At 40.2% G+C, this 14,250-nt stretch overlaps 1 protein-coding gene across 1 annotated transcript in view; it reads left to right on the forward strand.

Moving 5' to 3' along the window:
* LOC116157877 (uncharacterized) overlaps nucleotides 1-14,250 on the forward strand; it is a 696,771-nt gene that overhangs the window by 8,279 nt on the left and 674,242 nt on the right. The window contains exons 3-4 of the mRNA XM_064495094.1: nucleotides 3,217-3,342; nucleotides 3,443-3,618. Of these exons, the coding sequence (XP_064351164.1) occupies nucleotides 3,217-3,342; nucleotides 3,443-3,618 (302 nt within the window). The remainder of the gene's footprint in view (nucleotides 1-3,216; nucleotides 3,343-3,442; nucleotides 3,619-14,250) is intronic.

Below are 14,250 nucleotides of genomic sequence, written 5' to 3' on the forward strand. Positions count from 1 at the left end.
TCTTCACGTAATTTTGATATTGTGTTAAAAACATCCAATTGGTGTTAATCTTAATTACTGTATTTTCCATTCTAAAGTATCCATTTGGTTCTTTTTTTTAGATAGTCTAGTTCTCTGGCTCAGTTCTGAGTCTTATCTCTAATTATATTGAATATGTTAAACAAAAATTTTAAACATAAAATTATTTTTTATTATTATTTTTCCTTCCAGTTTTATTAAGCTATAATTGACATACAGCACTGTATTGTAAGTTTAAGGTATATAGCATGATGATAACATATATAGCATGATGATTACCACAATAAGTTCTGTGAACATCTGTCATCTCACATACATACAAAATTCAAGAAATAGAAAAGAAATATTTTTCCTCTTGATGAGAAGTCTGAAGATTTACTGTCTTAACAAGTTTCATATATAATGTACAGCAGAGTTATATTTATCATGTTGTACATTATATTCCTAGTAATTATTTATCCTATAACTGGAAGTTGTACCTTCTGACTGCCTTCATTCAGTTCCCCCTCACTTTACCCCCTAGCCTCTGGTAACCACAAGTCTGATCTCTTCTTCTATGAATTTTAAACATAATCTTTTTAAAGTTTGTGTCCGATAATTCCATTATCTAGATCTTCTATGAAAATTGCGTATTTTTCCTTAGGTTTCAGGTCAAGTTGCCGTGCCTTGTCATTATTGACCTGGTTATGTTTCACTGGAGAACAATACTACTGATTAATTAGAGGTCTCGGACAGTGACGTCTTTGGCCAGAGGATCTGTGCATTTGTTTATGGGTAGGTGGCCAAGGAGCACTAGCAATCCCTGAGCATCTTATTCTAGTGAGGGAGTGTGAGGATTCAAAGCTGGGTTTCAGCTGCTGGGAGATTTTCTCATAATTCTTTGACTTCACCTTTAATTTTATGTTACCCTTTTGTGGCAACAATCCAAAGCTTACTGGTTTGCCAGACCATTTACCAACCTTAGAGGGCTTTGATGCTAGTTTTTGCCTCCTTAACCCTACAGGTGTTTTAAAAACTCTACTTAGCGTCTCAGCCTTCTTTCCTGGAACCATCAGTCATCTCCAGGGGAAAAGCAGCCCTGTTACCTCTCTTTGGAGTTCAGATACACGGTTTGCTGACTTTGAGCTCTCAGTCACCTAGAAGTTCTAGTTCTTTTCCATGTGAGTTGTTCAGCTAGATCTGCTGTTCACCCTGTTGCCAATTTTGCCACAATCTGAATTTCTCCTTTTAAATTAAATGCTGACTCTTATTACAACTTTATTTCATTTCATGTTGTTTCAGTCACCATCTGTGAATGTGTGTCTTTGGTTCCAGAGTTAGGCTTTGATTTTAACCATATATATTGAGGTCTTTGTCGTCATTTTCGTCTCCTTCAAATTTCTTTTGCTGTGTTACTTTTACCAATTGCAGGTTAAATAAAATGATTGAGGGTGGGAGACTGGGAGTTGAAGTTTTAGTTATAGATGTTTGGGGTAGGTAATGGCCATCTCATTGATTCTAAAGATCAGCCTGTGGGTTTATTTGACTTAGATGAAAGTGAAGAGGATGAAGATGATTTGTTGCAAAGGACTGGGAATTTCCTATCCACATCAGCCACTCCTCCTAAAGGAATCTTAAAAGTGAGAGTCAGTGAAACTGGACCTCTCTAGCTAATTACCTTTGAAATCCAATATGCTTCCCAGTTACAAATGTGTTGACTCCCTTTATCTGGGGGATTAAATGTGCTTGCTGTCATCTTGCCTTGATAAATATTTATGTTAGGTTTCTTCCTTTTGCAGAAGTGATGGATAAGATTAAATTATGTCCCCAGGAATCTTGGGAATCTGATTTGATTTCTCCTTTTGCATTTCTTGTCCTTTCTGTTGGTACCAGCCTAGTTTCTACTGCTGTCATCTCTCACCCAGTGCACTGCAGCTTTGTGACTAGACTCTCCATTTCCAAACTGCTCTTTCTACAGTAACCTGAGGGATCTTTGAAAAATAAAACAGCATGTTGTGTCACTTTTCACTACTCTGAAAATTTGTGAATTCCTTACCCCAGTCTACACTGCCTTTCACACGATCTGGCTTCTGCCTGCATCTTCATCACATACCTTTCCTCTTATTCCTCACTCAGGCCACACAGGCCTTCTTTCTGTTTCTTGTACATGCCGACCCGTTTTTGCCTCTGAACTTTTGCTCTTACTCATTCTTCTGCTTGTCTGTTCTTCAGACACTGCCAGTGGCCAACTCATTCTTACCTTTCTGCTCAGATGACATCTAGAAATGTCTTTCCTGGCCATCCTATCTAAAGTGGCCTACTAGTTACCTTCTAATTCATCACTGTCTCTCTTGTTTATTGTGGTAACCAAGTGCGTACCCAGCACTTGCTTTGATTAAATATCAATGACCAGATTTCTCTCTGACACAGGTATTTTCCCCATTATAAAATGGTGGCATGTGTATTGGTGGAGAGGGGACCCTATTATGGTAAATTATTAGAGTGATTTTGTCTCCTCACCCTATGAAGATAATTCATTTAACTCCACATGGGGTGAATTCACCCCTGTTGAAAATGCAGTCACCATTTGTAAATTAATTACACATAAATAAAAAATAAGAATTAGTGAGTTCAAAAAAAACATAATCACCATAAAAATTTAACTTCAGTGGTTTCAAACAAAACATATATATGATACTTTGTTTTCTATATAATTGAATTTTTAATGCAGAGGAGAAAACCTGTGAAAACAGAAATAACTGAAAGTAGTCCAAATGACGCATGAACTCATCACCGCTTTAAACTATCAACCACGTACCCTGAGAGGAGAACACAAGCAACTGCCAACCGGAGAAACACGGGGATGCCTACCCAGTGCCTCTTACCTCTGTACCATGAATGCACAGATGCCGGAGTAGGAGTTTTAAGTAAAATTTCTCTGGACATAAAAGGCTCCCAACCCGAATGGATGTATGTTGGGGAAGTAACTATATTCTAAGGCCTTAATGATTTAATCCCTTTCTTTGAAAGATGGTAAAAATGGATTCTTTTACAGCAGAATGACTTGCTGGTTGTTAGCAGAGCTGTGTTCTTCTGGTTACCATTCCAGTGCACTTTGTTCTGCATTGCGAACTACTTTATAATGTTTTTTCTTATGCTTTAAAGAAAATAATGTTAACCTGTTTGAATTGATAAAATTCCAGTTTTATTTTTCTGTAGATGAAGAACTGCCAACACGCTAACACTGAACGTCCTACCACTGCTCGGGTCTCGTCTGTGCAGTACCACCCCCGTGCACAGGTTGTGATGGTCACTGGACTAGATGACGCTAAATCACTCTTTCAGGTGGGCATTTTTAAATGAAGACTTGTAGTGAGAAGTGTTTATACTCAGCATACAGGGTTTATGGAAGTAAGCAAAAGGAATATTTTGTACTTCCTTATAGGTTGATGGAAAAACAAATCCTAAAATTCAGAGCATCTGTTTGGAAATGTTTCCAATCTTTAAGGCTTGTTTCAGTGCTAATGGAGAAGAGGTTTTAGCCACGAGCACTCACAGCAAAGTTCTTTATGTCTATGATATGCTGGCTCTGAAAGCTAATTCCTGTGCATCAAGGAAGAGGTAAGGTTTCTATTGAACACATAACTGAGCCCTCCCCAGCCCCCTCCACCCTCCAGCCCACAGCCGAGTTCATTTAAGAGTACTTACAACCACTTCTTTTTTCCCTCCCCTTAGAATTCTTAAAAATAAGTTTGTTTGGTTTTAGTATTTGGAAAATGTTGTGTTGTTGGGATAATACGGTTGAAGGAAAACAGTGAACTGACTTTTTTTTTAAAACATTTATTTTGGTGGGGGTAATTAGGTTTATTTATTTATTTATTTTTATGGCGGTGCTGGGGATTGAACCTAGGACTTTGTAATTGTGCCTGCTAAGCACATTCTCTACCATTGAGCTATATCCTTCCCCTTGAACTGACATTTTATTAAGCACTTAGGAGAAAAACCGTAATTTGAAAATAAATATTCTCCTAGACCAGAAAAGCAGTTGCAAATACTTGGCTGTAAATTAGCAAATTGCTACAGCAGAAAGAGCACGAGCCTGGGAGTTAGAAGACCTGGGTTCTAATCATTTCACTTTTCTCATCTTCAGGAAATTTGGAAACCTCCAGTTCTACGTTTGTTATAATAGAATTTTGGTTTACATTTAAAGGAAGTAAAGCACTGCTTTTGGAGGTTGTAATGTATTTTAAAGAATGAGCTAGTTAAAAAATACTTCTTTTATCAGATGAAAATGTATCTTTCCCTTGCGTTCTCCTACTGCTTTTACCACAAAATATAGAGACACCGTCATGAATCCTTTGGGAAGCAGAGTCACTGTAATGAAGCTGGTTGCGTTAACGTTATAAATCAGGGCGCTGGCGTGGGCATGGGCTGGCTCCCTGGTGGTCTCGCTGTTGAGCTGCACATGTGTGGGGCGGTAAAGGACAGGTCTTGCTCTGTACAGCCTTTGTTCTACTAGTGGTTAAAAGTGAGTAAGGCCAATTATAGAGACATTTATGCTGTTTATTTTCAGTGTTTGTAGTCTTTTCTTTCCTGTGTTCCTGACACTTTTCAGTGATGCTTTTGGAATAGGTTCTTAATTTATCTATTTATGCTTTAAACCAGTGCTTTTCAAACATGAATGTGCATATAGATCACCTGGGGCTCTTGTTAACGTGCAGGTTTTGATTCCGTTGTTCTGAGGGGGGCCTGATTCTGCGTTTTAACAAGCTCTCGGATGGTGCTGATGCTGCTGAGCCACGGACCTCCCTTTGAGTTCACAACCTTAAACCATCTCCTCACATTGAAACAGAAAACAACGTGTAGTAGTTATCGCTCTTAAATAGTATTCCACTAATCGGGAGTAATGGGCTTTGGTCCTTCCTGCATTGCATCTTCCTGGGAAAAGCAGACCAGGGGTGGCTGAAATCTGGTAGTTACCGGTGTTCACTGTGGATCCACGGGTGTGCAGGGTTGTGTATTCGACCACCAGCTTCTTCTAAGACATGGCAGTTATCTTTCCCTTCTAATATTTTTCATCTTCTTACCTCAATAAGTATAGCTTGGTAATAATGATGATGATAATAATAGTAATGGTAAATCAAATGTATTTCTTTTTTGGTGATATGCTATTGAATATAATCTCAGTTTCTTGTTATTATAAAACACTGTAACTCAAGAAATTAATTAAGGACGGTAGAACAAGGATATACAAGCCTTATGTGTATGCAAACTCTTCATGCGCTGGACATGTTGAATGATGATTCTTGCCATCGCTGCATCTGCTTAAATTTTTACTTTTGTCTCACGGTATCAAAGAACTTCTAATTTTTGTCCATTCTGAGAAGAACGGACAAGAACTCCAGGTCAAGGGTATCTGCTTAAATTTTTACTTTTGTCTCACGGTATCAAAGAACTTCTAATTTTTGTCCATTCTGAGAAGAACGGAGAAGAACTCCAGGTCAAGGGTATGATCATGCCAGTATATGTCTTCCCAGGAAGCTGCATTCAGAGAACAGCACGTTGAGCCTAGTAACCACAACCAGACAGCGTCCCTTTTCTGTTTATCTCAGAATTTGTTGCTAATGTTTGCTGATTTTACTTGTTTATAGAACCCATGAGAAATGTGTCCTTGCAATTTAATCAGCACCCTTTTAATTAACGTGTTGTTGTTGGACCAGTTGTTTGGACTAATCTCAAGTTCTGTTAAACTGAAGACTATTAATTTTGTGGGGTACCCAAACCCCCAAAGGATTGAGAATCTACTGCTGTGTCCCTGCTGTGAACTGGTCCGAGAGAGGCTAAGGCATAGGGATCTGTCCATGACCCGTCTGTGGTCCCAGCAGGATCCTAGTTTTCCGTTTACCATCAAGGCAGCTAAATAGCTTTGGTTGCTTCATTTAGCCTTGTGATTTTTTTTTTTCCTGGAACTTTTCATATTGAATTGTGTGCATTCTTTATGCGTTTTGGATGTGAACCCCTTATCAGACATACCATTTGCAAATACCTTCTCCCGTTCAGTAGGTTGCCTTTTCATTTTGTTGATGGTTTCCTTCACTGTGAAAAAGCTTTTAAGTTTCATTGGATGCCATTTGTTTATTTTTGCTCTTGTTGCCCTTACTTGAGGAGACATATCCAAAAAAGAATTGCTGGCTAAGACCAGTGTCAAATAGTGTACTGTCTGTTTTCTTCTGGGAGTTTTATGGTTTCAGGTCTTACATTTAGGACTTTAATCCAGTTTGGATTTATTTTTGTGGATGATATAAGAAAATGTTCTAATTTCATTCTTTTCCATGAAGCTGTTCAGTTTTCCGAGCACCGCTTATTGAAGAGATTGTCTTTTCCCCATTGTATATTCCTGCCTCCTATGTCACATTTGCCATATTTGTGCATGGGTTTATTTCTGGGCTCTCTATTCTGTTCCACTGATCTAGGTGTCTGTTTCTGTGCCAGCATCATACTGTTCTTTTTTTTTTTTTAATGGAGGTAAATAGAACCCGGGACCTCGTGCATGCTAAGTGTGTGCTCTGCCAGTGAGCTGTACCCTGCAGCTTTTTGTAGCTTTGTGGCATAGTCTGAAGTCAGGGACTGTGATACCTCCATCTCTGTTCTTTTTTCTCATGATTGCTTTGCCTGTTTGGGGTCTTTTGTGGTTCCATTCAAATGTTAGGATTCTTTGCTCTAGCTCTATGAAAAATGTCATGGATATTTTGATAGGGATTGCATTGAATCAGTAGATTGTTTTGGGTAGTGTGGACAATTTAACAATATTAATTCTTCTCATTTGTGAACATGGGATGTCTTCTCATGTATTTATACCATCCTCAATTTCCTTCATTGACGTCTTAGAGTTTTCAGAGTAGAGGTCTTTCATCTCATTGGTTAAATTGCTTCTTAGGTATTTTATTCTTTTTGATGTGATTGTAAATAGAATTGTTTTCTTGATTTCTTTTTTGGATAGTTCATTATTAGTGTATAGAAAAGCAAAAGATTACTATATATTAATGTTGTATTCTGCACTATTACTGAATTCATTTATTAGTTTTAATAGTCTAGAAGATACCCTGTGTCTTCTGATTGGAGCATTTTGTCCATTGACATTTAAAGTGATTATTGATAGGTAGGTACTTACTGCCATGTTGTTGTTTTCTGGTTGTTTTTGTGTTTCTTCCCTGTTAATTTCTTTTTCTTTTAGTTTCATTCCTTACGGTTTATTTCTTTAGGGTTATGTTTGGGTTCCTTTCTGTCTAATTTTTGTGTATCTATTGTAGGTTTTCGATTTGTGTTTACCATGGAGTTCATGTGTGTCTACCTATAACTATAGCTACTTGCTTTAAGTGGACAGTCATTTAAGTTTAGGCACATTCTGACGGGTCTACATGTTCACCCCCCAACCACATTTTGTGTCCTTGATGTCAGTGTGATGGCAAACAGAATCTTGATGCCCACCCCTTACCTATTATTGTGGTTATAGTTCATTTTACAGCTTCAGTCTTTTAACCATCATACTAGCTTATTTAAATGATTAATCCACTGCTTTTCTTATATATTTGCCTTTACCATTGAGATTTTTCTCTTTCTATATTTTCTTACTTCCTGTTACAGCCTTCTCTTTTTCACTTAAAGAAGACCCTTTAACATTTCTCATAAGGTCAGTTTAGTGGTGATGAACTCTTAGTTTTTGCAGTCTGGGAAACTCTTTATTCCTCCCTCAATTTTGAATGATAACCTCTCTTGGTAGTGCATCCTAAGTTGAAGGTGTTTGTTTGTTTGTTTGTTTGTTTGTTTTTAGCATTTTAAGTACATTATGCCACTCCTTTCTGGCTTGCAAAGTTTCTGGTGAAAAGTCAGCTGATAGCCTTATGGATGTGACTGAAAATTCTCTTTTAATTTTTAACTTCTACCATTTTAATTACATGTTTTGGTGTGGGTCTCTTTGAGTTCATCTTATTTGGGACTCTCTGTGCTTCCTATACAAGGATATGTGTTTCCTTCTTTGGGTTAGGGAAGTTGTCGGCCATGATTTCATCAAATACATTTTAGACCCCTTTCTTTTTTCTCCTCTGGGACTTTTATAATGTGAATGTTAGCATGGCTGATGTCGTCCCAGAGGTCCCTTAGACTATCCTTATTTTTTAAGATGTGTTTTTCTTTTTACAGCTCTGAATGGGTGATTTACATTTTTCTGTTTTTCAGATCACTTATGCGTTCGTCTGTGTCACCTAATCTACTGTTAATTCATTTAGTGTATTTTTTGTTTCTGTTAGTGTATTCTTCTGCTCTGTCTCATTCCTTTTCAGTATTTTCTAGTTCTCTGTTGAAATTCTCACTGTATTCACCTATTCTTTTCTTGCTTTCAGTTGTCACTTTTATTACTATTGCTTTGAACTGTTTATCAGGTAAATTATCTCTGCTTCAAATTAGGGTTTTTTTTTCTCCTGGGTTTTATCTTGTTCTTTCATTTGACATATATTCCTTTGTTTTCTCATTTTGTTTAACTTTCTCTGTATTTTATATTTATGAAATCGGGTGAAACAGCTGCCTGTCCTGGTCTTGAAGGCTTGTCCTTGTGTGGGAACATCTCTGTGCAGCCTGCCTGTGCCCAGAGGCTTTGGTGTGAGAACTGGATCTGAAGTAAGCAGGGGCCATAGTTTCTCCTGGGGTGTGCTGGCAGCCGCTGCCTTGATGGGGGGTAAGGCTGGAGTTGGAGGGGAGAGCTGAGCCAGATGTGAGCTGTGGCTTCTCCTAGCTTGTAGTCCTATCAGGGATGGGCCCAGAGCCCAAGGGGCTGGAGCAGGAGCCCTGAGGGAGTTGGGCTTCTCCCCAGTGTGATGGCAGCCTCTGCCTTGGTTGGGGGTGTGGCTCGGGCCAGAGGGCTTGGGGCTATATTTCTGTGCTGGTTCTACCTGTCCCCGCAGTGTGGATGCCTTGGTTGTGGTGCAGTCAGGGCTGAGATGTTGGAGCTGCATTACTGAGCTGTCTCCTTCCCTGGTGCATGCGTGCACGTGCATCATGGTAATGGTGGTCTCCTCCTTGGCTAGAGGCATGGCCGGGCCTGAGCTGGCTCTGCTTCTTCCCCAGTGTGCACACGCATGTGCATGCTGGGAACGGCGGTCTCCACCCTGGCTAGTGGCAGGGCCTGGCCGAGCCAGCTCTGCTCCCTCCATGGTACGTACATACACCGGCAATTGTGGGCTCTGCTCTGGCTAGAGGCAGGGCTGGGGCCTGACCTGGCTCTGCTCCTTCCCTGGTGAGAACGTGTGCATTGGCAGTGGTGGCCTTCTTCTCAGTGGGAGGCAGTGGCCGAGCAGGATGTGCTGGAGCCAGAGCCTGGTGTGTGCTGAGGGACCTGCTGGGGTGGTCCTGGCAGGCTGGCCAGAGCACAAGGCAGTTTTCTATCTGCTACTGGGTCTGGGATCCAGCAAGTGTGTGCGTAAGTCCTTCAAGAGCAGTCTCAGCTTATTCCAGCCCTCTGGTAAGCCCTTCTTGGTTTTCAAACCAGATAAAGGGGCTTATCTTCCTGATGTTGGACCCTAAGGCTTGGTTTACTTAATATGTGGCTTGAATCCATTGATCCCCAGGGAGGATCCCTGAGCCGCTCCTCTCTGGCTCACCCACCAGGCGTGTGGGTTCTTAATAGATTGCTTCTCTTCCCCTCCTATCAGACTCCATGTGGTTCTTTCCTTACACCCTTGGTGGTAGAAGAGTCATTCTGCTCATTTTTGGATCATTATCACTGAGACTTGTTCTGTATGTATTTGTCATTTTGATTGATTAATGGGGGAGATGAGCTCAGGGTCTTCCTCCTCTGCCATATTGATCCTGCCTCACCAGAGAAGGATTTTAAAGAGTTGTTATAACTCTTTTAACTCTCTGCCAATCCCAGATAAACCCATCTTTGTTGGAGAAACATATGGTGGTCTGTTTGTCTCAGATCAATAGCCCAATGGCAAACAAGGAGAATAAACAGATGTGTCTGTTTATGTGTCTGAAATAAAGGAAAACATGTGACCAATGAGTAAAATTATGTAGAATCTCAGCAGAAAAATTAAAAATAAAAAAAAAAATAGAATTTATAGAACTGAAAATTATAATTACTTGGAATAAGAATACACTGGTCTTTACTGTTTTAACTTCCATTATTCAGTGGCATCTTGGAGGTAAACCCCATAGCACCATATAGGACCTAATAGACTGTAAAAAACTATTTGTTGAAGTGGAATTAGTCATAAACCTGCCCTCTGGAGCTACTCAGGATAAATATAACCCCTTTGATAGTAGGAAGATTCTAAATATTAGAAAGTCACAACCGTCACATATTTCTGTGATTGTTGCTTTTGAACAGTGACCATTGGAGGAGAGCTGGATATGTATGTCTCAGAGGACCTGTTGTCCCTTCTGTCACCAAGATTTTCCTCATTGTTTGTTTCTGTTTGAGATGCTGGTCAGATGCTTCCATTTGCATCTGTAGGTGATGGGAAATGAATAGCCAGAAGTTGGTAAAGGATCCAGGACATGGTCCCTTTCAGTCTGAGCTCGATAGGCAGCGGGCCATTGTGGTTGAGAGCATAGATTATGGAGCCAGACCACCTGGGTGTGAATCGTAGCATCACCACGTACTGTGTGACCATGGGCAGCTATTTAACTTTCCTAGGTCTGCGGTTCCTCATGTATAAAATCGGGATAACAATAATACCAATAAGGGAAACTAATATTTTTAAAGCGTGAAAAAAATTAATAAAGGGAAACCTCAATTAAATAGTCGACAGAACAGAATGGGGCGCTCTCTTCCCTTGCCACGATAGCAGAGCCTAACCAGGAAGAAGAAAGAGTTCTCTTCTTTCCAGCCAAGAGCTCAGCCATTGAAAAGCCATGGACTCTTTGCTCACTGTAGCCCTCCCAACTTCCTTTTCCTCTCTATAAGAGTGTTCTCCATCCCTTGTCATGTGGGGACTTGCACATGGTTCACCATGGTTGCAGACCCCAGATTGCAATTCTCTGGCAATCCCAGATAAACCCACCTTTGTTGGAGAAACATATGGTGGTCTGTTTGTCTCAGGTCAATAGCCCAATGGCACACAAGGAGAATAAACAGATGTGTCTGAACAGACAGATAGAAAGGGTGATAAAGAGAAACTGCCAAAGAGGTCATGGCTGGGGACTTTCCAGAAGTGGAAAAAAAAAATCCTTAGATTAGGAAAAAAAAATCTCACCACATCCTAAGCATGGTGAAAAAACAAACAAACAAAAAAATCTATACTCATTTCACATGTTAGTGAAACTTCAGAGCATCAAAGATCAAGAAAAAAAAATTTAGTACCAGAAAACAAGGAATAAGAATATGACATCAGAGTCTTCATCAGCAACACTGGAAGCCAGAAAACAATAAAACAATATTTTCAAAGGGATAAAGGATAACAAAGTTGGACCTACAGTTGTGAACACAGCAATTCTGTCCTTGGAGAGTAATGGTAGATTAAGTACATTTTCAGACATCATTTGAAAGAAAAAGTGAATCTAGAAAGATGCAGTGGGTTGGAATAAGAAATAGTGAGCAAATAAATCAGCTAAATATATTGGCAAATCTAAATAACCATCATTAATGTTATTGTGTTTAGTTCCTGGTGCCAAAATTTGGGATCACAAGAATGTGGGAGCGGGGAGGGAAGAGCACGGAGGGCAGGCAAGAGTACCGTGTATCAGATGCTGCTGTGTCTCCACTCATGTCCTCTCAGCTTCTCCAATTTCAGCCAAAGCTCTAGCCAAGTCTTCCCAGGGGCTCAAGTGAAACACACTTAAAGTTTCGGCTCCAGGACTTCTGGAGTTAAGACCTCCAGGGGCGGCCCTTAAACAGAGGGGATGGGAGCTGTTGGATGAGTACTTCTACCGCTAACTCTTCACAATTTTGGAGAAGCCTTTGTAGGCTTTGCAGAAGATCCCCACCAGAACTGAGCCCAAATCGCCCATGGCAGAGACCTCAGTATCACACTCAGAGTGGCTTTCTCTCCGTCCCTCACTCTGCCCGCTCCACTCTCCAGCTTCCTGCCAAGACCTCCCAGATCAACCGCCTAACACTCGAGACCTTATCACAAGCTTTGCTTTCAAGAGGACTCTGAGCTAGGACACTAAGGCTGTTGTCTTCCTCATGGTCACAGAGGTGCAGATTGCTTGTTTACTGAGATATAGTTTACATCCATTAAATAAATTCCATGGTTGTAAAGTCAGTGGTTTTAAATACATCCACCAGAGTGTACAACCATCCCCACTATCTAATTTCAGAACATTTTCATTGCTTCAAGCAGAAATCCTGTCCCCATTAGTAGTCAGTCCCCAATTCCGCCACTAATCTACTTCCTGTTTGTATGGATTTGCCCATTCTGGACATTTCATAGACATGGAATCACATAACACATGGTCTTAAGTGACTGGCTTCTTCCATTGGCATGTCTTCAAGGTTCATCCATGCAACATACATTGTGGTCCTTCATTCCTTTTTATGGCAGAATGATGTTCCATTGCATGGCAGAGCAAAACATGGAAGGCGGGCTTAAGTTGCAAGATAGTTTAATAGTCAAGAAGCAGTACCACAGGCGTGTCCATTTAGAAATACAGGAGTAAATATTTTAAAAATCAGTTACAAAGGAAGTAAGAAAGTGATTGCCCGTGGGGAAGAAGAAACAGAAAGAAAGGAACAACATACAGATATTTTCCTAAACAAACCTCAAATGAAACTCTCTCATTCTTTAAACTATATACACATATAACCAATTGAAATAAAAACTAAAATAAGAAAAAAAAGGAAAAAAGCATGATAAATAGAAAATACAAAATAAGATATCAAACTAAGTCTAAATATATCCATCACAGTACATTTAAATTGCTTAAATTTATCTATTAAGAAAACTAAGCCTTTCAAAATGGATAAAATCCAATCATGTTGTATTGTTAGAGACACACCTAAAAAACAACTAGAATATGGAAATACTGACATACGAAGGATGGACAAAAATATCCTTCCCAGGCAAGTACAAAAGAAAGAGGAAAGTTGGTGTGGCAATAGTGATGTCAGACAAACTAAAACTAGGGACGAAAGGCATTAAGAGTAAGATGGATATTTCATACTAGTAAAATGGACAATCCATTAATGAGATTCAGCAGTCATGAACATGTCCATCATGTTTTTCTTTTTATTGTGGTACAAAACACATAACATAAAATTTATCACCCTAACCATTTCTCAGTGTACACTTCAGTAGAGTTAAGGATATTCATATTGTGCAACCATCACCACCATCCATCTCCAGAACTCTTTCCTCTTGCAAAACTGAAACTGTAACCCATTAAACAATAACTCCCCATGTCCCCACCCCCTCTAGAAACTACCCTGGACACCATCGTTCTATTTTCTGTCTCTGAATTTGACTACTCTAAGTACCTTATATGAGTGGAATCATACAATATTTGTCTTTTTGTGACTGGTTTATTTCACTTAGCATAATGTCCTCAAGGTTCATCCATGTTACAGCAAATGTCAGAATTTCCTTCCTTTTTAAGATTGAATGATATTCCATTTGTTGTATGTATGTACCACACTTTGTTTATCCACTCTCTGTCCATGGACACTTGGGTTGCTTCTACCTCATGGCTATTGTGAATAATGCTGCTATGAATATGAGTATGAATGAGTCAATCAGTAATCAATCAACAGCCATTTATCGACCCCTCACCATTGGCTAGGCACGGCTCCAGGTTCGGGGGTTACAGCAGTGAACAGCCTGAACTGGGGAGGCTTATGCTTTAGGGGCGGCAGTCAATATGCACACAAATGGCACAGTCACGAGACGGCAGGTGCTGGTTGATGAAGATGAACTCAGGCCATGATGGTTCACAGAGACTGTAGTGAGCTGGGGGCTGCTTTAGCCAGGGGGTTGGTCTGAGAAAGCCTGTTCAAAGAAGGTGAAATTTGTGTCGAGACCTGAAAAGTAAGAAGGTAGCTAAGACCCGTGGAGGAAACATTCCAGGCAGAAGCAGCAGGAGCAAAAAAGCCCAAGCGTGGACTCAATCTGGAGCGTTAAAGAAGACAGGATATTGAGGCTGGAGAGTAGCACAGAGGTGGGCAGAGGCTTGAGGACAGAGAGGGAACCAGGCCAGGAGTTGGGGTGGTGGGACGAGTTGGGGCGGGGCTGTGCGTGGGGGCGGGGCTATGTGCAGGGG

Source organism: Camelus dromedarius, chromosome 16 (assembly GCF_036321535.1).
Source record: "Camelus dromedarius isolate mCamDro1 chromosome 16, mCamDro1.pat, whole genome shotgun sequence".
NCBI classification, from domain to species: Eukaryota; Metazoa; Chordata; class Mammalia; order Artiodactyla; family Camelidae; genus Camelus; species Camelus dromedarius.